General features: G+C 44.2%; 1 gene segment (V, D, J or C); it reads right to left on the bottom strand.

The window, feature by feature from the left end:
* Positions 1-8,893: 8,893 nt before the first annotated feature.
* Positions 8,894-24,539, bottom strand: LOC132210047 (Ig heavy chain V-III region W3082-like). The segment is given in 5 exon segments: positions 8,894-8,910; positions 9,006-9,101; positions 10,899-11,240; positions 13,108-13,294; positions 24,433-24,539. Coding segments are annotated over 4 exon segments (480 nt in total).
* Between the last annotated feature and the right edge of the window lie 737 nt (positions 24,540-25,276).

The following is a 25,276-nucleotide window of genomic DNA, read 5'->3' as shown; positions in this document are numbered from 1 at the left end:
CCCCAACCCATCCCATTTCTCCATCGTCACCTACCCTTTCAGTCTCTGCTTCAGACCTAATCATTTAATTTCTGAAACAGAGTCACACTGGTCTCGGAAACATTAACTCTGTTTCTCTCTGCAAATGCTGCCAGACCTGCTTAGTTTCTCCAGCAATTTCTGTTTTTTGATCAGATTTTTGGAATTTTTATTTTGATGTTGCATTCCTCATTTGGTGATAAAATTTGTTCATTTCCTCACTTGAGAAAAATTTTGCTGTCACTTTACTGAATATACACTAATCTCAAATTTCCAGTTGTTGTTAGAAAGAGGAGGGGTTTTGGCCCAGCGATTTTTAAATAAATATTTGAACATTTACTGAGTTGGAGCAAACATGTGAGTTCTTGATGTTTAAGTCACTGATTGTGAGGAACTTGCCCCAAATAAATAATTAATGTCTCTCCTGAAATGAGTCTCACCAAGCCTCATTCGGAATATCCAGCCAGTAATATCCTTCCTCAGAACAGAGGAGCCATACAGTCATTGATTCACAGAGTAATACAGCACAGAAACAGGCCCTTCAGCCCAAACTGGTCCATGCTGACCATGGTGCCCCCTCAGCTACTTTCAATTGCCCGCATTTGGTCCATATCCCTCCAAACACGTTTCATCCATGTATCTATCCAAATGTGTTTTAAATGTTGCTGTTGTACCTGTCTCACGTTATCCGGCAGCCCTTTCCATATACACATCAGTCTCTAATGAAGAAGCTGCCCCTCAGGTGCTTCTTAATCTACCCTCTCGCACCTTAAACCTATGCCCTCTAGTTTTCAATTCCCCATCCGTGGGAAAAAGACTGTATGCGTTCAACTTATCGACGCCCCTCATGATTTTATTTACCTCACTAAGGTCACTCATTGTTTTCCTACATTCCAAGGAATAAAGTTCTAACCTGGCCAACCTCTGCCGATTACTCAGGACTACTCGTCCTGGCAACTTACTCATAAATCTTATTTGCACACTTTCCAGTTTAACTGTGTGTTTCCTGTAACCAGGGGACCAAAACTGCATAGAATTCTCCAAAGTGTGGCCTCACGAATACAACTGTAACATAATGTCCCAACTCCTATACTCAGTTCCTCGATGGATGAAGGCAGCATGCTAAATGCATTCTTCACCACCCTGTCTACTTGTGATGCCATTTTCTATGAACTATGTACTTGTACTCCTCGGTCCCTCTGTTCCACAGCACTCCTCAGGAACTGACCACTTACTGTAGAAGTCCTACCTTGGTTTGGCTTTCCTAAATGCACTGCCTCACACTTAGCTGTATTGAATTGTATTTGCCAATCCTCAGGCCCCTTCTCTAACTGACCAAGGCCTCTCTGTAATGTTTAATAACCTTCTTTGCTATCAACTATACCTCCTAATTTTGTATCATCTGCAAACTTACTAACCATGCCTTGTGCATTCACATCCAGATCATTTCTCTAAATAACAAATAACAAAGGTCCAAGCACCGACCCCTGTAGCACACCACTAGTCACAGGCCTCCAATTCAAGAGACAACCTTCAACCATCAACCTCTGCTTCCTACAATAGACCCAATTTTGAATCCAGTTTGCTAGCTCTCCCTGGATCCCATTTTAACCTAACTTTCATGACCAGCCTGCCATGTGTGACCTTGTCAAAGGCCTTACCAAAGTCCATATAGATAACATCCACTGCCCTCTCTTCTCCTTTAGTGACTGGTTTGCAAGAACTCCCCAGGTCGCATTGCATCTCCAATCTATCACTCTTCAGATTATAATCTGCCTTCCTGTTTTTGTAGCAAAGCGGATAACCTCACATTTATCCACATTATCCTGCATTTGCCATGCATTTCCCCACTCAATCAACCTGTCCAGTTCATATTGAAGCATCTCTGCATCCTCCTCACAGCTCACCTTCCCATCCAGCTTTGAGTCATCTGCAAACTCAGAATATTACATTCAGTTCCATCACCTAAATCATTAGTTGATATTGTAAATAGCTCGGGTCCTAGCACTGATCCCTACAGTTTCTGACTAGTCACTGGCTGCCTTTCAGAAAAAGACCTCATTCATTTCTACACTTCGTTTCCTGTCTGTTCAGATGTTCTCTGTCCAAATCAGTAAACTACCCCCATTCCCTTCATCCCAATCAAGGTCAGCTTTGTCCATTGGCCCAGAGCTGGCTTTTTACTGAGGAATTCCTAAATCCAGACCCAGTGCTTACGAAGGAAAGGCTGAAATTCCGAATCAGGATGGGCTGGCCTGGAGGAAACTCGGAATTCAAGCAGTTCCCACAATGACCCTGTTGTTGATCTGCACAATGCTAGAGGTAGCAGCAGAGGTCAGTGTGATCCAAATAATCTCAGTCAGAGTCTGCACCTTCCACTCCCATGCTGAGCTGCACACTGTCTGAGTGGGTCTGAGTGCCCAGTAATCTCAGGGTCTGGGAGGGTCTGAGTGCCCAGTAATCTCAGGGTCTGGGAGAGCCTGAGTGCCCAATAATCTCAGGGTCTGGGAGGGTCTGAGTGCCCAGTAATCTCAGGGCCTGGGAGGGTCTGAGTGCCCAGTAATCTCAGGGTCTGGGAGGGCCTGAGTACTCAGTAATCTCAGGGTCTGGGAATATATGGACATGGGACAGTTGTTGGTGAGGAAGCCTGAATCTGGGTGAATGCGAAGAAGCCGAGATGGTTCTGTTCAAGTGAGTTGCTGTTGACTGCTCTTTGCTGCAGACTGAAAGGGTCTTGTCGAACTTCAGTTTCTTGCCCGTTTTACAACTGCGTACTCCGAGTTACTTTCAGCAGCTGTCACTGTCGGCCGGTTGGCTCCTTGTGGGTGAAAGTGAACCTCAGCATAATGACATTCCCCTTCAGCCAGCTGGAATCAAACAGAAACATCACTCATTATTTTTCTCAGAAATACCAGGAGTTGTTCATTTATACACAGCAAGATCCCAGCAGCAGCACTGAGCAGATGCTCCATTCTGATGATTGTTGGGGAAGAGACACACATCACTCAGAGAGTTCAGTAGAATCTCTCGGCTCTCTGCCAAAGCAATGCCCTGGGATGTGCTACATCCATCCAAGGCAGCAGAGAGGATCAGGATTTCATTCTTCATCCAAAAGAGTGGCAGCTTTTACACTGCAGCACACACTCAGTACTGCACTGGATATTCAGCCTAAAATCTGTGCTCAAATCTATGCAGTGAGGCTAGAATTACCACTCATCCGATTGAGCAGCAAGAGGGTCGTTACTGACTCCTGCCTGGTATCAAAGGATGCCTGGATCATGATCCACTAGGGAAAAGCTGCAATTCTGGCTCATTCTCCCTTCATCATCTTGGGTGTTAAGGTCGATGAAGCCAAGCTCCTCTCTCCCCCAGCTGCAGACAGCTCATTTGGAGCAAAGCAAAGATTGAATCTTCCTGACCCAGGGCATGTTGAGGGTTTCAGCTCCTCAAAGACTCCAAAAAGGAATTGCTTGGATACTGAGGGAATGAAGAACATTGGGGATAGTGAAGGAAGGGGCTGAGATTAAACTGCAGCCATATTGCCTGAGTCAGGAGCAGGCTGTGGTTCATTTTCCCTTCTTAATCTCAGACCTCGGAGGATCCCCTGAAATTGAACAAACCATTAGGAGGAACGCCCATCCCTCGGGCATACTGTCTGTGATCACAATCCCACAAAGTGTAGGAGCATTTCCCAGGCACTAGAAGTTTGGGGACATTTCTGTCCTTGCAACTTGTTGCAAGTTTCAAAAGAAGCAAGCGATCGATCTCTCTTTGATTATTTTCATTCAGAGCCTGTTGTGGAACAGAGAATTTCTGTTTGTTATGATTTATGCTTTGTAATTATTCTGGTGATTCTGAAGTTCATCCCAGATGTGGCTCATGTTTCTCAAAGCCCTGGTGTTAAAAATGCAGCAAAAACCCACAGTGATGTCCCATTTCCTTACCACAACAGGAGGAACAGCTGCTTGGTCACTGCTGTGTGTTCGATCTGCAAGAAAATGCAATGACACCTCTTCAGAATGGAGCCAAGTCACAAGTGAGATCTTTGAACTGGGAAGGGTAGTGAGGTCAAAATGCCAGAATCACTTTGGTCTGGTCTAGCGGAATGTGAATTCTGGGTACTCCTCTATTATAACGTCTATCACATCAATCAGACAAACTTATCACATGGAGAGCACCGCAATTTCAAAGATCTAATATGGTTAAGTTGAAAATAATTAAGAGTTGAATTCAGGATGAAGTTTGAACTTCTTTGCCATCTGGAATTTTCAGTGGAGCGGAATCCAACCTCCACAACAGCAATGTTTGCGAAGTTTTCCGAGCAGGGTAAATTTGAGACAGGAATCTTCAGGTTGTTCAAATTGAGAAAAAGCTAAGCCATTGGAACAGCCCCCACCACATCCCAAAACCAGCCCATTTCATCCCCTCCCCCCACTGCATCACACAACTAGCCCAGCTCTTCCCCTCCACCCACTGTATCCCAAAACCAGCCCAGCCTGTCTCTGCCTCCCTAACCTGTTCTTCCTCTCACCCATCCCTTCCTCCCACCCCAAGCCGCACCTCCATTTCCTACCTACTAACCTCATCCCACATCCTTGACCTGTCTGTCTTCCCTGGACTGACCTATCCCCTCCCTACCTCCCCACCTATACTCTCCTCTCCACCTATCTTCTTTTCTCTCCATCTTCAGTCCGCCTCCTCCTCTCTCCCTATTTATTCCAGAAACACCTGCCATTGGAATAGTGATAGATCCATGCAACTGGATTCAGAGAAAAGTCGTGGAATGGTTTTGATTGTTCAAACAAAGAAATGAGCAGGTGTCAGTTCATTGGAAGAATGAAAGATTTAGAGTGGAGTGTAATTTCTGTAGACTTTTGTCTCTGTGATGGAGAGTGATGGGAATGTGGATAAAACATTGTATTAATGAGTGTGTTAAGGTTCTTCTCACTGTAATAAATATGGAGACGTAGCATGTTTTGGTTTGCTTTCTGATTGTTGTGTTGTATACGCAAGTTCCATTGTTAAAGAATATATCTCCAGTGAATATGTGCGAATATAAATTGCGTTAACCAGAAAATGACATGCTCTAAACATAAGCTAACTTGCTTACCATTTACTGTTGCATACACAGCATCCTGATCTTCAACAGGGCTCCTAAATAAATGCCACACATTAGACATTTTACACATTTACCACACAACAATAAGACTGAGTTTTTCACACTCTCAGTGCTCATGGGTTTTACAACATTCACTACGATCTTTTCAACCATGCTTAAAGATGAAAAGAATGATTGTCTGGATTCAAATCCCAGCTGCCGCAAAGGGTGCATCAGAACAAGTCGATTTAAAAATAACAATGAATCCAAACATTTCCCAGCAACTTGACCACAACAGAGAGTGTCATAGAATCCTGACAGAATAGAAAGAGGCCCTTTGTCCCAACATGTCCACACCGACCCTCAGAGTATCCCACCCCCAGACACTACAGGCAAGCCACCTAGCCTGCACACCTTTGGACTGTGGGAGGAAGCCTATGCAGACACGGGGAGAACATGCAAGTTCCACACAGACAGTTGCCAAAGGATGGAATCAAATCCAGGTCTCTGGCACTGTGAACCAGCAGTGCGAACCACTGAGCCACTGTGCCTTGTTTAAGAGTAATGAAGGATTAACCCTCTGTCTTTCAGAAAGAGAGCTGACTTCAGCTTCTGATTTACATAAGTTTCAAACTGTACTAATCTGTAAATGTCACATGTTTTAACATCAATAAACCAATTATTTAGAAAAGTATTTACAGGTTGAATCAGTTTTATCTGTCTTATCCCACAGATTCAGAAAGGATGTCCCAGCCGGGAGCACTGGGAGAAAGTGGTTTGTTTTTGGGACAAGGAGAAATCACGAGTCTCTGGTTCCCAATCGAGACCCCGTTCTGCAGCTCATATTAGGAGCTGATGATTTGAGAAATTCACTCTTTCCATCCCAACTCAATAAACACAGCATGTGCACTGGACTGCAGAGGTTCAAGAAGGTAGCTCACCGGCAGCATCTCCAGGGCAACTAGGGATAGATAATAATTGCTGGGCCCAGCCACTGATGCCCATATCCCACACACAACATGAAACTAACTCACGTTTGGAGACAGAAGACAGATTGATATGGGTGTCACAAGAACACAGAGCTCATGGTGAATCAGAAACATTTCAATTCTGTTTGAGTGTCTCTCTAGTAAAACGGTACTGCATCCTGTGCTGGAGGGTCATGGAGAATAGTAGCTAGACTCAGCTGGATACGGGGTTCCGGTGGGCTCCCTATGCTCAGACAATGCTTCAACTTCTCGTTGGATTTACACTCACTGCTAGATTCAAACAATCTTCACAAAGTCAAAGGTAACAATTACAGCATCAGGAGGAAGCAATAGTCTTTATCTTTTGAATGTTAGTTAAGATATTCTGGGCCTATGAGTCCTTTGCTCAGAATGAACATTCCATCATCTCTCCAGACACTGAGAGGGCTCTCCTCTTCAAGGTTACGTCGCTGTGAAGACTGAAGGAGGCAACTGCACATGTGCAGTGCGGACAGCTGTTTTTGTTCCTGCTTATTAAAAGCTATGATTTAACAGAGACAGTTCAAAGAAGGCTCACTGGGGTGGTCTCTGGTGCAGAGCGATTGTCTTTTGAGCAAAGGCTAAACAAGTTGGGACTCTACTCCCAGGAGTTTAGAAGAATGAGTTGTGATCTCATTGCAACAAACAGGATTCTTAAGGGGCTTTGACAGGGCAAACTGGGAGAGGATCATGGGAGAGTCTGGGGTTAGAGGCCATCGTCACAGGAAAAAAGGAATGTGATTTAAGTCTGAAATGAGGAGGAATTTCTTCTCTCAAGGGAATGTGAGCTGTTGGAACTCCTTGCCACAGAGAGCTATGGGACAGAGCCCTTCAGATTGAAAGGCAAATGTCAACAGGTTCTTGGTCAATTGGGAAATCGAGGGCTACAGAGGAAGGCAGGAAAGTGGACGTGAGGAATGTTGAATCAGTCATGAGCATATTGAATTGCAAAGAAGACTTGAGGGGCCGAATGGCCAACTCCTGTCACTGTTTCTCCTGTGTCATAGTCACCAGCTCAGTGGGATGCTTCCTGGGAGAAGCAAACACAGAAACAAGGAAAAACTTCAGACTGTCTTTGTGTCTTTGTAAGTAGCCAGTTTGCAGGACGATGATCAATGGATTCAAAACCCTTTCAAGGGCCAATGAACAAGATGAAACAGGCTATTGAGGTGGTGAAGAATGAGGGATCATGGATACAAAACACAGCAAAAAAGATCAAGTCCATAAGTTCCAGAAACCACTTCACCCAGAGGATGGGGAGGCTCTGTGAGCCATGACAGATTAATGGCAGGTGGAGAATCAATGTCAACATTCAGGATTCCATTGGAGAGGATTGTGAAGAGTCAGGAAACAGGGCAGGGAAATGTGAGATAACAAGGTGTAGAGCTGGATGAACACAGCAGTCCAAGCAGCATCAGAGGAGCAGGAAAGCTGTCGTTTCCGGTCAGGACCCTTCTTCAGAAATGGACCGTCGGCAGTTCTTATTATCAGGGAAATGTGATTTGCATTTTCGGCTGATGTGGAAGTAAAAGGCCATCACAGCATTCTGGGCCGAGTGGTCTGGTATTCGCATGGTATTCCCATCAGGAGGTGCTGCACTGCCAGTGAGCGACCAGCACAAAGGCGGACCCTGAAACTGGGCTTGGTGGGTAATAATCCAATAGGTACAGGGGATCCCTGCTGGTGATGTCTAATGCTTGGTCCATTCAAAGATTTCTTACTGTTTCCAGCAGGTGCCTGTGGCCTGGCGCTGGAGGGTGTGTGTTACCAGAAATGGAGCAAATTGGAAGTGATTGGGCATCTGGACGTGTGGGATGGTCTCAACAGTCACTGATCCCCCAATCTCAATGGTTCTGTAAGCTGCAGTGGGAATATCAGCACTTACTGAAAACAATAACTGTGCAGTGACAGAATCAAACCCAAGATGAACTGAGATTTACCATTGAGTGGAGTCCTTTACTGATAAACACAGCTTTTGTTTATGAAGGAAGACTGTGAGCAGGACAATGCAGATCAAGACAATGAAGCTCAGAATGGTGCCAATGATTAAACTGGGGTCTGAAATCCAGGGAACGCCATGGGAAGATTTTTCTGTAAAATATCAGATTGTTACACACTCAGTCACGTCAATCACTAATGTTGATATTATTTTTGAGATCCTCAGGGACAAAAATACCCTCCACACTCCCCAAAGCCTATTGACTGTTCAGAAGGTACAAGTCAGGAGTGGGATGTAATATTCCCCACTTGCCTGGTTAGTGCTGCTCCAGCAACCCTTAAGAAGATTGATACAATCCAGGAAAATGTAGCGCAGGTGACTGGCACCGTGGCCACAAGCATCCAATCACTCCACCACTGACACTCTACTTTGTATTAACTACAAGATACGCTGCTGAAATTCAGCAAAGTTCCTCAGATAGCACCTCACAAACCCTCATTCTCCTCCATTCTGAAGGACAAGTGCTGCAGCTACAAGGGACCCCACTGGCTACAACCTCCCCTCCACGCCTCTCCCCATCCTGCCTTGGGAATACCTGGCCTCGATGACCATTCTGCCCCTCCACTGATGAAGCACAGCAGCTGTGTGCTCCCTTCCCTGTTCACACCAGCGTTCCCTCCCATTGTCTTACCAGTTACATTGAGCTGGCTCCCTGCTCCATCGATGTAGCTCCACACACTGCAGCGGTACACAGCACTATCATTGAGAGTCACATTCACAAGGCGCAGAATGTAACTGTTCCTGCTGACATTCCTGGAAACATGAACATGATCATGGAAACCCTGGGCCTTGGTGAAGGTGCCATTCACAAACTGGCTTATCACCCACTCCCTGTTGCTGCCAGGTCGCTTGTAGTGCCAGTGGACATCAGTGTCATTCACACTGGCATGGTACATGACACACTGGAACTCGACAGTTTCACCCTCTGGTACCTTGCTGGCCACTGGATACTGAATGAGGACTGGATCAGCCAATGGATCTGTTCATTTCAAAGAGGAAAAATAGGTTAACTTGAATTGTAGCATTTTATAAAATCTCCTTCAGGTTAGCTGATGATTTGTAGAAGATCAAATGAAGCGTCCTGTGTGGTTATTGATGTTTGTGATTTGAGAGGAAATGATTTGAAAAATATCCACCAGCTGAATGCTTTCCAATTTGCTGCTTTGATTCATTCTGTGCAGGATCCTGTCACAGAATAAACTATTGAGAAGGTAATTTCACAATGTTCACAACTGAGTAATTGGAAGAGATTGAGCAGCCATCTGAAAAGTTTCATTCTCATCGAAAACCAGAAGGAAAAGGTTGAAAGTTTCAAACAGCTTTTGATGCCCCCTGACTACGTCCTCTCTGATTCGATTTTGCTACATCTTATTCTGTATTCTCACAAGTGCAAGGCTGTGGGGAGAAAGCAGGACATTGGCAGTTGGGAATGATGATCATGTGAAGAGTCAGTGCAGACAAGATGGGTTGAACTGCCTCCTTCTACACGTGCCTGGATGGGCACAGCTCCAACAGCATTCAAAAAGTACCACATCATCCAGGACTAAGCATCCCACTTGGCTGGTACCATACCTAACGCATTCAACATTCAAAACCGGAACACAATGTGTACCATCGACAAGATGCCCTTCAGTAACTCATCAAGGCTCCTCCAAAAGTATCTTCTGAACCCACAGACTCTCATCTCTGAAAGGACAATGAGAGTAGGTACATGTGGCAACACCTCCTTCAGGTTCCCCTAAAAGGCACTCACCATCCGAACATGGGAATATATCAGCATTGTTCCTTCACTGTTACTGGATCAAATGTCCCAACGCCAAGGGGACCATAGCTACTCATGAAGGCACATCACCACCGCCTTCTCAAAACATAGAAAGTAGCACCAGGAGCAGGCCATGCAGCCTGCATCATCACTCAACATACTCATAGAATCCCTACACTGCAAACAGGTCATTCAACCCAATAAGTCTATGCTGGCTCTCTGAAGAGCACCCCACCAAGACTCATACTACCCTCTCCCTGCAATTCCCATGGCTAATCTGCCAAGCCTACACATCCATGGAAACTATGTACAATTTAGCATGGCCAATCCAACTTACATGCACATCTGTGGGCTGTGGAAGGAAATCCATGGAGATACAAGGAGAATGTGCAAACTCCACACAGACAGTCACCCAAGGGTGGATTTGAACCCAGGTCTCTGGTACGAGGAGGTAGCCATTCTAAACATTGAGTCACAGTGCCACTGACCATCCAACTCTGTCTCCAGTTCCCCATTTCTCACCAAACCCTTTCACCCCTTTTCACCCTCAGAACTAAATCTAACTCTTTCTTGAAAACATATAATGTTTTAGCCTCATCTGATTCTTGTGGCACAGCATTCCACAAACTCCCCACTCTCTGGGTGAAGACATTTCCTTTCAAGGGCCATTTGAGATGAACAACAATTGCGAGCCCGGCCAGGGGTTGCCACATCCCAAGAGTGAGTAGAACCAAACCAGACAGAGACTGGAGAATGTTAAATACAACACTGAGAACAAACGAGATGGAGAAGTAAAGAGACTGAGAGAAGAGAAAAAAATTGAGATTGAGGAACTATCCAAGAGGAGAAACCGTTTATTCTACCTGTGAGTAAAACAAGAGAAGGAAGCTATTTTATGTTTACATTAAGCTCTCGGCTTTCTCTTTAACCAAGAAATTTAACGCATTCTCCTGTCCAATAAATCCATGTAGAAGGGGTTGTTTTGTCGGATTATTAAAGATAAACATGTCTTACCCATTACAGTCAGTTGGGTTCCATTCCCACTGATATCTCCCCACACTTTACAGTAATAGACCCCACTGTCAATGGGCAGCACGTTTCTGATGGTCAGAATGAAGCTGTTATTGTTGGAGACTCTGGAAGACTGGAATCGCTCCATAAATTGTGGGCTCCGTGTGATGTTCCTCACGTCATGTGTTAAAATCCACTCCGTGCTTTTCCTTGGTTGGTCCCGGTGCCAGTGAACATCAGTATGTGTCACTGCGGCGTTCCTCATGGTACACTGTAACCGGGCAGTGTGACCCTCGGTGACACGTTCCAGGCTTGGTGACTGGAGAAGGACTGGGGCATTTACACCTTTAAGAGAAAGATGTTGAATGAATCAATTCTGAGGAAGGTGACTGGGCCTGAAACATTAACTCTAATTTCTCTCCACAGATACTGCCAGATCTGCTGAGTTTTTCCAGCAATTTCTGTTTTTGTTTCTGATACCCAGCATCCGCAGTCCTTTTGGACTTGATGAATAAATTTACACCAGTTTCTCAATCCCATTCTCCTGCTTTTTGCCTGAAATCCTTACCCATCGAGCGCAACCATCACTTTCAAATACACTCACTGAATTGGACTCTGCAGGTCTCTGCACAACGTCTTCCACAGATTCACCTCCCTGAAACTGATCAAATTCCTCCTCATCTCAGTTCTAAATGGTCATGCCTTCACTCCAAGGCTGTGCCCTCAGGTCCTAGTCTCTCCTATTAGTGGAAACATCCTCTCCATGACCACTCAATCAAGGCCACTCAGTACTCAGTCTGTTTCAATCAGATTCCCCGTCATCCTTCTAAACTCCATCAAGTACAGAGCCAGAGGCATCAACTGCTCCTCAAGTGACAGCCCTTCATCCCCGGGATCCTTAATGTTAACCTACTTTGAACCCCCGACCCCCACCACAACACCAGCACTTCCAGCCTTTGAGCCAATTTGTAGAAGTAAAGGGCTGGACAATCAGTGAAAAAATAGTTTTAGTCAATTCAGAACATGTGAGGTTCTGAGAATTCAGTCTCAAAAGGAAAGCCATTTCCTTCAGCCTCAAATCAAGCAGGTAAAGCAATAAAGATTTAGAGAGACTATCAAAAAGTCAATCACTGATGCTGCCAGATGGTCCTCTTTGATTTTCTGCAGGATTAATGGAGGGAAAATATTCATTGGAGATATTAACAGAGATTGAAAAATGGGAGAAATATCCACAAATGATTTCTGACTGTGTTGTGACTAGATCACAGGTTCACGGGGTTAGACACATAGAACAGGGAATCTATCGGACATTGATTTGGGTTGGAGTTTCTGCAATCAGAATCAATTTTCAAAAACACAACAGAAAAGAATGAAGGTACAGATAATGTGTCTGGTGCGTTCAGAAAATCTACTCAAACAGAAATGCAATGAATGGATGTGGAATTGAGAGAGTTTTACCAAAAAGCCTCCTCAGAAATGGAATCAGAATCAATCCCTGAGTGTTATTGCTTGAAAGACAAAGTGCTAATGAGGAAATAGAGTCTGCCCAAAGTACCATGCCATGAGGAATGGACAGTGGTCCATCGGTTGGTCACTCCATCTGAGGATCAGAATGAAATTTTACAAATTAGCTCATGAAATTCCAATGGCTGATTATTTATGAATGAGGAACACACAGTCTAAATTCATTAAAACACTTATATTGGTCAGAATTATATAAAGATGTGAAATTTTACCAGACAAGTTTGTCCATATCAGGACTTGGGGAATTCACAGTCCAATTAAAGCTTCACCATTAATTCCGATCATAGCTTATGAAGAATTGTTTCGCAGGATCCGAATAGATCGTGTCGGAGCCTGAACTAAAATCCGGAATGGTAACCAATGGGTGTCTGCAGTGGCTCAAAAAGGCAGCTCAGCACCACCTTCTCAAGGGCAGTTAAGGATGGGCAATAAATGCAGGCCCAGCCAGTGACACCTACAAACTGCTCTTCAATTCATTCATCGGGCAAGGGCTATTCGCTCGAAGTGATTGTCATGTAAACTCTACTCACTGGTGATATTGAGCAGGCTTCCTCTCCCATAAATCCTTCCCCAGACTGAGCAATAATAGACCCCAGTGTCACTGGGCTGCACGTTTGTGATGGTCAGAATGAAGCTATTACTGGAGGGGTCTTTGGAAGGCTGGAATCGGTCACCGAGTCCTGAATACCTGTACACCCGATTCCATTGGTCATGTGTCAAAATCCTCTTCGCCCGAAGTCCTGGTCGTCCTTGGTACCAGTGAACATTGACGTGCGTTACTGCTGCGTTACTCATGGTGCACTGCAGTCGGGCAGTGTGACCCTCTGTGACACATTGCAGGGTCGGAGACTGGAAAAGGACTGGGGCATTTGCACCTTCAAAATAAAAACAAAATCAATAAACAAAATCAAGGATTACAGGCTTGCTCGGAAGGAGCTCAAAAGTGGACTGAGGAGGGCCAGGAGGGTACAGGACAAAGGCTTGGCAGGAAGGATTAGGGAGAACCCAAAGGCATTTTACTCATACGTGAGGAATAAGAGAATGATCAGGGAGAAGGTAGGGCCGATCAGGGATAGCATAGGGAACTTGTGCGTGGAGTCTGAATGTTGTCTGAATGTTCTAAGCTCCCGCCAGGGTTTAAAGTCTCCCTGCCAGCAGCCTGAGTCCTGTACAAAGAGGGGACAAATTGCCAGTGCCAGCTGTGATCGTTTGATGGTGCTTGGTATCCTGGCTCTCAGTCACTGTGTGCTGAGAACAGCAACACAGATGTTGTTGTAACAGGGACATGTTGAGCTCACGCTGTCCAACCGCTGCCTGACACAAGTTAACTTTCCACACACTGCAATTCTCTTCCCTGGACTATTCATCATGGGAGAGGCTTCCTCACGACACACAGCAAATGTGACGATTGGAACTGAGAAGAGGCTGCTGCATTAGAAGAGGAAGCCAGGCTGTATTTTAAGGGGGAAGATATCGTCAAAGACTAACAGAGATACAGCTTCTACAGCCTCAGCAAACTGAAGCCGCTCCGCAGGCTAGGGTACCGGGGGCAGTCTGGGGGGTAATGGGGAGTTTCTCCCTCCAGGTAGGTGATAAGGGAGGTGAGCTTGCAGCTTGGATAGGGACCTGGGACTTCAATGTTGTGGCCATTTCGGAGACATGGATAGAGCAGGTCAGGATTGGATGTTGCAGGTTCCAGGGTTTAGATCTTTCATTAAGGCCAGGGAAGGTGGTAAAGGAGGGGGAGGTGTGGCTTTGTTGGTCCAAGGATAGTATAACGGCAGCTGAAAGAACTTTTGATCAGGACTCATCTACTGAGGTGGTATGGGCTGAGGCTGCCGAGGAAGGTTTGTCGACTGAGTCAGTGTGGGTGGAAGTTAGGAACAGCAAGGGAGCAGTCACATCACTGGGGGTTTTCTACAGACCCCAAAATAGCAGTCGGGAGATTGAAGAACTCATAGGCCAGCAGATTGCTGAAAAGTGCAAACGTTGTTATGGGTGACTTCAACTTTCCCAGTATAGATTGGAACCTCCTTAGTGCAGATGGTTTGGATGGAGCTGTTTTTGTCAGGTGTGTTCAGGAGGGATTCCTTACTCAGTATGTGGAAAGGCCGATGAGGGGGGAGGCCATTTTGGATTTGGTGCTCAGCAATGTGCCAGGACAGGTGTCAGATCTCGTGGTCGGAGAACACTTTGGCGACAGTGAACACAACAGCCTCACATTTACCATAGCCATGGAAAGGGAAAGCAGCAGTTACCAGGGGAAGATATTTAACTGGGGTAAACGAAACTATGACGCTATCAGACAGGAGTTGGGAAGTACAGATTGGGAGCAATTGTTCCACAGAAAGGGCACAGCAGACATGTGGAGGCTGTTTAAGGAGCAGTTGTTGCGAGTGATGTATAAATTTGTTCCTCTGAGACAGGTAAGAAGGGGTAAGATTAAGGAGCCTTGGATGACGGGTACAGAGGTGCTTCTTGTCAAAAAGAAAAAGGCAGTGTACGTAAACTGGAGGAAGCAAGGGTCTAGCACAGCTTTCGAGGATTACAGGCTTGCTCGGAAGGAGCTCAAAAGTGGACTGAGGAGGGCCAGGAGGGTACAGGACAAAGGCTTGGCAGGAAGGATTAGGGAGAACCCAAAGGCACTTTACTCATACGTGAGGAATAAGAGAATGATCAGGGAGAAGGTAGGGCCGATCAGGGATAGCATAGGGAACTTGTGCGTGGAGTCTGAGCAGATAGGGGAAGCCCTAAATGAGTTTTTTGCTTAGGTTTTCACTAACGAAAGGGACCTTGTTGTGAATGAGAACTTTGAGGAGCAGGAAAACAGGCTTGAACAGATCAAGATTGAGGAAGTTGATTAAAAAAAGGAGTCATTAGTGACATTTAAGTGACTGCTGGACATGCACATGGACAGCAGTGAATTGAGGGGAATGTAGGTTAGGTTATTTTATTTTGGGATTAGAATTATTCCATGGCACAACATCGTGGGACGAAGGGCCTGTACTGTGCTGCATTTCTATGTTCTATGTTCTATTCCCTGGATACAGGAACAAAAACAAAGTTGCTGGAAAAGCTCAGCAGGTCTGGCAGCATCTGTGGAGGAGAAAACAGACTTAACATTTTGGGTCTAGTCACCCTTCCTTGGGGCTGATGGTGGCTGGAAAAATGTCAGTTTATCTGCAGGAAATAGCGAGGTGGGTGAGGAAGGGAGTAAAAGATAGGTTATAGCCCAAAGAGAGAGAAAGACAGTTGGTCAGACAAAGGAGTTGTGAACGATCAGTTTGGGAGGGTGAATAGTTGTTAATGGGGACTGTTAGTGACTAACAACAGGGGGTGTACAGAGATCCTCACCATAGCTACTGCCACCTGCACAAAAGTAAAATTGGAAAGGTGACCAAACCATGGCTTCCACGGGAAATTGGAGACAGTACAAGATCCAAGGAAGAGGCAAACAAACTGGCTGAACAAAATAACAGAACAGAGGAGAGATTAATTATTGCAAAGATTAAGGGATTAATGGGAGGATTAAAGGAATGATTAAGGGAAAGAAAATAATAGATCAGCGTATGTTTGAGGGGAACATAAAATCTGAGCAGAATGTTTTTTTCTGTTGGGATCTAAAGAGAAGAGGATTGATGAAGATAAATGTTGTTGCCTTACAGTCAGAAACTAGAATTCCTAATGGGGAGCAAAGAACTGGCGAAGGAACTAAGTGCAAACTTTGTTTTTGGCTCACAAAGGAGGATACAAGTAACATTTCAGAAATCTTGGGGAACAAAGGGTTCATTGAGAAGGAGGAACTAATGGAAATCATGATTAGTCAATAAGTATAGTTGGGGAAATTTATGAGATTGAAAGCTAATAAATCTGCAGGCTCTGATAATCTCCATTCCAGAGCACTTAAGGAAGTGGGCCTGGAAATAATGGATGCATTGTTAGTCATTTTCCAAGGTCCTACGGATACTGAACAGTTTGTGGGTAGCTAATGTAACCCCACTGTTTAAAACAGGAGACAGGGAATTATAGACCACTCAACCTGATGGCACTATTGGGGAAAATGTTAGATTCCTTCATAAAAGGTTTAATAACAGAGTACTTTGAAAACTGAGGCTGCAGGGATTTACAAAAGCATCACAAATTGACTGGAACTCTTCACGCATGTTACTTGTAGAACTGATGAAGGGGAGACAGTGGATGTGGTTTATTTGGACATTTAGAAGGCTTTTGAGAAAATCACAGGGGAGATTAACATGTAAAATTAAAGAACATTGGCTCGGCGTATTGAATATTGAGATGGAGAGAGAGCTGGCTAGTAAACAGAAAATAAAGAGCAGGGATAAATGGGTCTTTTTCTGATTGATCGCCAGTGACTAATGGGATACCTCAATGCTAGATGTCGCTATTCACAATATATATGATGAGGGAACTAAACATAATTTCTACAAGTTTGCAAGTGACATAAAGGTGCATGGGAGGGTAATTTACGTGAAGGATGCAATAATGCTTCGGTGTGAATTGGACAAGTTGAGTGAGTGGCCAAATGCATGGCAGATGTAGGATAATGTGGTTAAATGTGAGTTTATCCACTTTGATACAAGACTAAGCAGGTAGATTATTATTTGAAGGATGATAGTTGGGGTGTGGTGGAGGTACAATGAGACCTGGGTGTCTTTGCACACCAGTCACTGAAAAGAAATGTTGCAGATGCAACAGGCAGTAAAAAGGACAATACTGTGTTGGACTTCACAGTGAGAGGATGAGTACAGGAGCAGGGATGTGTTACTGCAGTTATACAGAGTCTTAGAGAGACCACACATGAAATATTGTGAGGAATTTTTGTCTCTATATCTGAGGAAGGATGTTTTTGCTGCATGGGGAGTGCAGCAAAGATTTACCAGACTGACCCCTTGGTTGTTGATATTCAGTATGAAGAGAAGTTGAATCATTTCCAATTGAATTCACTGCACTTCAGAAGAATTTGAGGGTCAGTCTCAAATAATTCTCTAAAGGTTGAACATGACTGGACAGGTTAGATGCAGAAAGGATGTTCCTGATAGCAGGTGAGTCCAGAACCAGGGATCACAGTTTGGGGATACTGAGTAAACCATTTGGGACTGAGATGAGGAGAATTGTGTTCACCCAGAGAGAGGGGAACTTGTGGTATTCATGAAATAATTGAGGTCAAAACTTTGCATGATTTCTAGAATGTGCTGGATACATTACTTGTGACTGAAGGGATCTAAGGATATGGAAGGAAAGAAGGTACATGATATTGAGTTGGAGGATCAGCCATGATGATAATCAAGCATGGAGTAGATGTGAGGGCCCACAACGGTCAAATGGCCTTCTCCTGCTCCTATTTTCTTTGTGCCTATGGGCTTGCATTGCTGCCTCTATGTGCTTCAGGTAGACCCACCATACCATTAAAGAGGATTTTTTCAGGATTTCAACGGCAGACTCTCAAGGAATAGCAATATTTTTAGAGCTTTGAACTCAAAAATCTGGTTTCGGAAACACAGCCCTATCTATGGTGTTAAAATTATATCAGAGATAGCCTGTTTTTAGTGGCCTTTTTCAGACAAGTTTAAATGAATATCAGAATGCCTTTGAATAAATACAGTGACTTTGGGCAAAGAAACTGTTTTCTGTCATGGAAAGTGAATTGTGAAATTAGAAGCTGTGCTGAACTGTGGCCGAGCAGACAGACGAAAACTGACAGGAAGTGAATGAGGCAGCAGTCCCCACAAATAGATTCAGAAATCTGGAGCTTGGAAGCACAAGGCAAGAGAAAAAGAGAGGCCAGCACTTCACACAAAGTGAATGAACACAGCGACTGGGAAACAGTGAATATAAATGAGGGAATCTGGTAGAAAGAAGCAGCAAAAGTAAAGGACATTGATTTCTCTCTGAATGCAGCAGCACCTCTCTGAGGGACATGGACCAGACTGGATCGACCTGATGCTTTTCCTAATGGTAATGACTGCCTCTGGATCCTCTTTTCACATTCCCCATTGTGGGGGTCACTGTTGAGGTCATATCTCTATATCACTGCCTCCGACCTTGGGCACTTTCTCCTGGATCACAGTCAACATCTTGCCTCACTCACTCCCTTCCTGTGACAGTATCAGGTTCCTCTTCTGTAGTGAAGGCATAACGGGAACATCTATTTTCTATTCTGTGTCCCTAATCTCCATGGAAACATTGCATCGCTTGGCCCCTAATCTACCCCAATGATTCTTTGATAAAACTAATGACTGTGGATGTTTTAGATCTGAAACACAAACAGAAATTGCTGGAGAAACTCAGCAGGCCTGGCAGCATCCGTGGGAAGCTTCGAGTCCAGGGATTCTGCATCAGAACCCCAGTATTTTCTCTTTTTGTTCCAAGAGGCACAGGTTGAGAGATTCAGTTCCAGAGGGCAGTGATCAGGCCAATGATGGCACAAACAGAGTAATTTACTCCAAAAAGTCAGAAGCACTGAAAATAATTTTTGCTCCATCTTATATTTAAACAAAGAGTTAAATCTTAACAGCATACACCTCTTAACTCAATTTCACCACCATTTTGTCCCTGTAGATGTGCTGATGGGAAACACTGGTTAATGCCAATTATGGCTTGAGGAAGTTTGATTTAGGAGCTGGAGTCTGAACTGCAGACATTGCGTCACATGAAGGAAGTGGAAAAGTCCCTGGAAACCTTTCTGCAGAGGGTGCTGACACATCTTGGATAAGGGAATTGAAGACGAGTCATTTATCAGGGACAGGACGCTGTGACTGCATGTGAGGTCAGTATGGGTTCCGTGGAATTACATCTGAGGAGCCTCAGCTCCTGCAGTTATCCAGCAGTTATAAGGTTCTTACAAGGTGTGTGGGCAAGAGGGGACTGCAGGGAGAATGTGCAAACTGTCCACGGGATATTGGGACAGGGAGTGATTCAAGTGGGGAGAGGAAATAGGAATGTCATTCTGGGAAGGAACAGTATAATGAGGGGGATAGATCCTGCTCTCTACAGACATGAGCATAATTCCCGAAGGATGTGCTGCCTGACCAGTGCCAGGGTCAAGGATACCTCCTCAGGGCCGGAGAAGAACTCGGAGATGAGGGAGCAGTATCCAGTCATCACCATCCATTTCGAGGCCGATGGCATTGGAAACACAAGAAAGGAGGTTTCACTCAAAGACTTTGAACAGTTTGCAGCTAAATTATAAAGCAGAACTTCTGAGATAAGAATCTCTGGATTACTGCCTGAGCCACAGACAAACGGGAATAGGGATATAGAGTCAATCAGTGAAAGACATTGTTTGGAGTTTGGTTGAGGTGGAATAAGTTTTCATTCATAGGTCACTGGTAACAGGACTGGTGTAAAAGTGGGCTGTTCTCCTGGGACAGGCTTCACTTGAGCCATGCTAGGATTAGTGTCCTAGTGAATTGAACAATTCACCAAGTTTGAGGATAACACAAAAATAGTTGGGAAGGCAAGTCGTGACAAAATGTCTGCATAGGGACATTGACTTGGGAAAGTGAGAGGGCAAAAGCTTGGCAGATGGAATATAATGTGAAGAAATGTGAGGTCATTCAATTTGACAGGAAGAATAGAGGAGATGAATATGGTTGAAATGTGAAAAACTGCAGAAAGCTTCTGCACAGTGGGATTCAGGAGTCAATGTCCATGAATCACAGAAAAACTAACATCCAAGTTCCATTGGTAATAGTGAAGTCAAATGGAAAGTTGGCCTTTATTTGGATAGAAAATAGACAATAAAGTTTGGAAGTTGTGCTGAAACGATACAAAGTACAAATTCAGAATATAACTAGAATAGTGTGAACAGTTTTGGGTCGCTTATCTGAGGAAAGATGTCCTGTCATTGAAGCTGCCTACAGAACAATCACTGGGCTGATATTCAGGAAGGAAAGATTGTCTTGTGGGTAGAAATTAAGTTTCTTGGGCTCATACTCATCAAAATATCGAAGAATGAGAGGCAACCGTATTGAAACGTAAAAGATTTTTGCAAGATTTGACAGGTTACATGCATAAAAATTATTTCTGGTGTGAGAAAGTCTGGGAGCAGAGGACAGAATCTCAGAATAAGGGGATGAACACTTAAGCAGAGATAAGGAGGAATTTGTTCACTGTGAGGGGAAATCAGGACAACACAGTGCTGCTGAGGCTGGGTCATTCAGTATGTTTAAGTTTGAGAAAGGCAGATTTTTAATCATTAAGTAAATCAATGGACATAGAACAAAAAAAAAATCAAGCTGCGGATTATCAGAGAAGCCTTGATGTCATTGAAAGACAAGCAACTCGATGGGCTGAATGGAATGTTTCTGCTCCTTTGTCTTCTGGTCTAATAGTGTTTTGGTTCAACTGAGTCACTTGGTAGGGTATTGGATGATTATTTAAACAGAAACAATGTGCAGAATGAAGGGGAAAAGTCAAGTGATTCACACTCAGTCAGGGAGCCACTAAGTCATAGAGCTGAGCAGCAAGGAAACAGGCAATTCGATCCAGCTGGCCTTGGCCAACCAGATATCCAAAACTGATCAAGTCCAATTTGCCATAATTTGGACAGATCCCTCAAAATCCTTCCTATTCATGTACCCATCCAGGTGCCTTTTCGATTCTGTAATTGTACCCCCCTCCATCATCTCCTCCGGCAACCCATCCCAGACACACACCACCCTCTGGGTTAAAATGTCACCCATTAGGTCGCTTTTAAATCTTTCCTCTCTCCTGTTAAAATTCTGCCCTCCAGTTTTGGACTCCCATATTCTGGGAAAGAAGACTGTGGATGTTCACCACATCTGTGCACCTCAGGATTTTATAAAGCTCTATAAGGTCACCCCTCAGCCTCCAACAATCCAGGGAAAATAGCCCCACCCTGTTCAGCCTCTCCCTGTCGATCAAGCCCTCTTATCCTCGCAACATCTTTCTCTTATTTTTTGGAAAGCTTTCAAGTTTAACAACATCTTTCTTCTGGCAAGAAGACAAGAACTGGACGCAATATTCTAAAAGTCGATTAATGCCTCATCTCAATGCAATTACCAATGAAGACAAGCTCTTCTAATGCCTTCTTCACTACCCTCTCTACCTGCAAGACCACTTTCAAGGAATTACACATCTGCAGTCCAAGGGGCCTTTGCTCAGCAACATTCCCCAATGCCCTCCCATTAACTGTACAAGCGCTGCCTTGATTGGCCTTACCAATATGCAAAACCTCACATTTAACTAAATTAAAATTCATCTGACACTCCTCAGCCCATTAGCTGATCTGATCTGTACTCTGAGACAAACTTCTTCAATGTCACAATACCATCAATTCTGTTGTCATCTGCGTACTTACCAAGCATACGTCTCTGCTCACATCCTAATGATTTATATAAGTAACAACAAGTAGTGGACCCAGCAACTGATCCTTGTAGCACATCACCAGCCACAGACTGCCTGTCTGAAAAACAACCCTCCACTATCACTCACTGTGTACTCCTGATGAGCCAATTTGATGTGCAATCTACTAAGTCCCCCTGCATCCAACAAGATCTAACCTTGCCAATGATCTACCATGCAGAACCTTACTAATGTCTTGTTGAAGTTCATGTAGACAATGTCTACCACTCTGCCTTCATTAATCTTCTTTGTCTCTTCTTCAAAAAACTCAATCAAGTTAGTGAGACACAATTTCTCATGCACAAAACCATGTTGAATATCCTCAATCAGTATTACATTTCCAAATGCATGTAATTCCTGTGCCACATAATACCCTCCAACAACTTACCAAACACTGATGTCAGGCAATGAAATGTGAGGCTGGATGAACACAGCAGGCCAAGCAGCATCTCAGGAGCACAAAAGCAGGAGATCAGTGAGATCCTAAACAAGTATTCTTTGTCAGTGTTGACTGTACGGAAGGATATGGGATATAGTCGGCATGGGGCAATAAGTAGTGATATCTTGAAAAGTGTCCATACTATGGAAGAGGAGGTGCTGTATGTTTTAAAATGCATAAAGTTGGATAAATCCCCAGAATCTGGTCAGGTCTACCCCTGAACATTGTGGGAAGCTAGTGAGGAGATCTCTGAGACCCTTGCTGCGTTTTTTGTACCATCGAGAGCCAAAGGTGCTGTGTCAGAAACCTCGAGGTTTGGCTAATGTGATGCCATTATTTAAGAAAAGTTGGAAGGAAAAGCTAGGGAGCTGTAGACTGCCTGACATCAGTGATAATGGGAACTGCAGATGCTGGAGATTCCAAGATAATGAAATGTGAGGCTGGATGAACACAGCAGGCCAAGCTGCTTGGCCTGCTGTGTTCATCCAGCCTCACATTTCATTATCTTGGAATCTCCAGCATCTGCAGTTCCCATTATCACTGATGTCAGGCAGTCTACAGCTCCCTAGCTTTTCCTTCCAACTTTTCTTAAATAATGGCATCACATTAGCCAAACCTCGAGGTTTCTGACACAGCACCTTTGGCTCTCGATGGTACAAAAAACGCAGCAAGGGTCTCAGAGATCTCCTCACTAGCTTCCCACAATGTTCAGGGGTAGACCTGACCAGATTCTGGGGATTTATCCAACTTTATGCATTTTAAAACATACAGCACCTCCTCTTCCATAGTATGGACACTTTTCAAGATATCACTACTTATTGCCCCATGCCGACTATATCCCATATCCTTCCGTACAGTCAACACTGACAAAGAATACTTGTTTAGGATCTCACTGATCTCCTGCAGTTAAAGTTGAAGTGCTCAGAAAACCAGTACTGAAATGCTGGGACCAATGGCTTCCTTCTTGATCAGAACATTTCTGTGATTTTGGGAACAGTGAAATTACACACTGCACAGCAAATATTGCTTCCCCTTTCAGTTTCTGGGCTCACTTCGCAGCTGTTGTACAGAAAACACAATCCACATCTCAACTGAATTGACAAAATCACATTTCCTGCAGGCAGTCTCTATCTTTGGTCTGCAGATGATGAAATCCTCAGTTTGTTACACATTATAGTCTGTCCATTAAACAGCTGGGAAATGGTGGGAGCAATGGGGGACACTACTGTCTCCGTGATTCTATGGGGGAAGCTTGCCTCAGTTGGCCGCCACAGCTTCCAGGAGCTTGCCTCAAAGCTGACCTTCCAATGGAATGGGCAAATGTCACACAGCAGTTACAGACAAGATACAGTGAGCGCGTGAGGCTGTTCCATACAGACGAGTGTGTCACTGTGGCAGCAGATCACCTGGCAGGAGTGAGTGCAAGCAGCAGCAACAGAGAGAAGATTGCACTCTGCCGTTGTTGCCATCAGATTTTCATGGGGTGATCAGTGGCCTAGTTCGAAGATTTAAAGATCACAAAACAGAGTTTGAACAAAAAAGGTCTCCTGACCATTAAAATCCTTCCTTCAATTAACACCTTCACATAAAACACAATCTGACTTTCAGCAAATGTACCTTTTGAAATGTTCCCAGTTTGGACCAATCCCAGGGTTTGGAGCTGTCACAGATACAGAACTTCAAACTGATTCACAGTTTGTGAAGTCCTGGAGATGTTTTAATGGAACAAATTAAATACTATTGATTGTAGAGAATTGTTGTGAGTGTCAGCATGGCTCCATTTGGTGAAATGCATTCTGAATCATCAAGCTGTAAAATCACCAATTTCATAAAAACAGTTGGCTGTCCTTCAAATCCACCCCAACGAGACCCAGTCAACACACAGACTCATCCAATCCACCCCGAATACACATTTTAATGTGCAACCTGCTCCTCAATCCCATTCTCCCATTCAGCGAATGACAGAAAATGAATGGAGGCACACTATGTTTTCTGCTCTGTGTTCCCAGCTGTGGAGCTCAGCGTCAGCTGCACCAAACTATCTCCAGACGGTAATAAATTCTCCCTGTGACACTGCCCTCCAGTTCTCAATGTTCAAACGTATAGTATTCACATAAACTCAACAGCAGCACAAACCTTGGAAAGGTCTTTTATAACAAGTTAAACTTCTCCAAAACAAACACTTACCCAAAGCAACACAGAGGGACAGGGTCACAGCAAATAGAGTTCCACTGATCATTTCACCAGAGCAACCACCCTGTTTATCCACACGGTTTATTGTCCGTCCAGTTAATAGATGGAAACACAAAGTGTGCCAGCCAACTGCAGCTTCTTCAATGTTCCATTTCTCAGGAGTTAAAGAAGTTTAAGTGTCTGTAAAGAGGAAGCAGTGAGAATAAACCAATGGCTGCTCTCTTCTGAGGAAGGGTATAACTGGCTGGATTTTCTCAATGTGACTCAGAGAGGTTTATTTCAGGGGTGACGTTAATTATTTATTCAGTGCAAGTTTCTCACAATCAGAGACTTAAACATTGAGAATTCACACATTTGTTACAATCCTGTAAATGGTGAAAACACTTATTCAAACACACTGGGTCAACACCCATCATATTTACAACAACAACTGCCATTTCTTTAGCAGCAGGTACTGAGTAAAATGATGTCAAATCTTTGCACAAGTGAGGGAATGATCAAATTTTATCACCAACCAAGGAAAGATACTTTGAATCAAAAATGCTGAAACATGATTAAAAAACAAAAAATTGCTGAAGAAACTCAGCAGATTCCACAGAATCTATGGAGAGAGAAACAAAGTTACTGTTTCCAATCTTGTGCAACTCTGTTTCAGAAACATGATCAAATGGTGAGATCCGAAGCAGAGTCTGAAAGAGCAGGCAATGATGGAGAAACGGGATAGGTTAAAATGGAGGATACCCGAAAATAGACCCAGCGACCACAGTCACAACAACATCAACGACGAAAGCAAAGTTGCTGGATAAGATCAGCAGGTCTGGCAGCATCTGAGATGGCA

The sequence above is a fragment of the Stegostoma tigrinum genome, chromosome 9 (genome assembly GCF_030684315.1).
Source record: "Stegostoma tigrinum isolate sSteTig4 chromosome 9, sSteTig4.hap1, whole genome shotgun sequence".
NCBI classification, from domain to species: domain Eukaryota; kingdom Metazoa; phylum Chordata; class Chondrichthyes; order Orectolobiformes; family Stegostomatidae; genus Stegostoma; species Stegostoma tigrinum.
The sequence above is the reverse complement of the archived record's forward strand: the minus strand, read 5'-3'. Positions and strand labels throughout refer to the sequence as shown.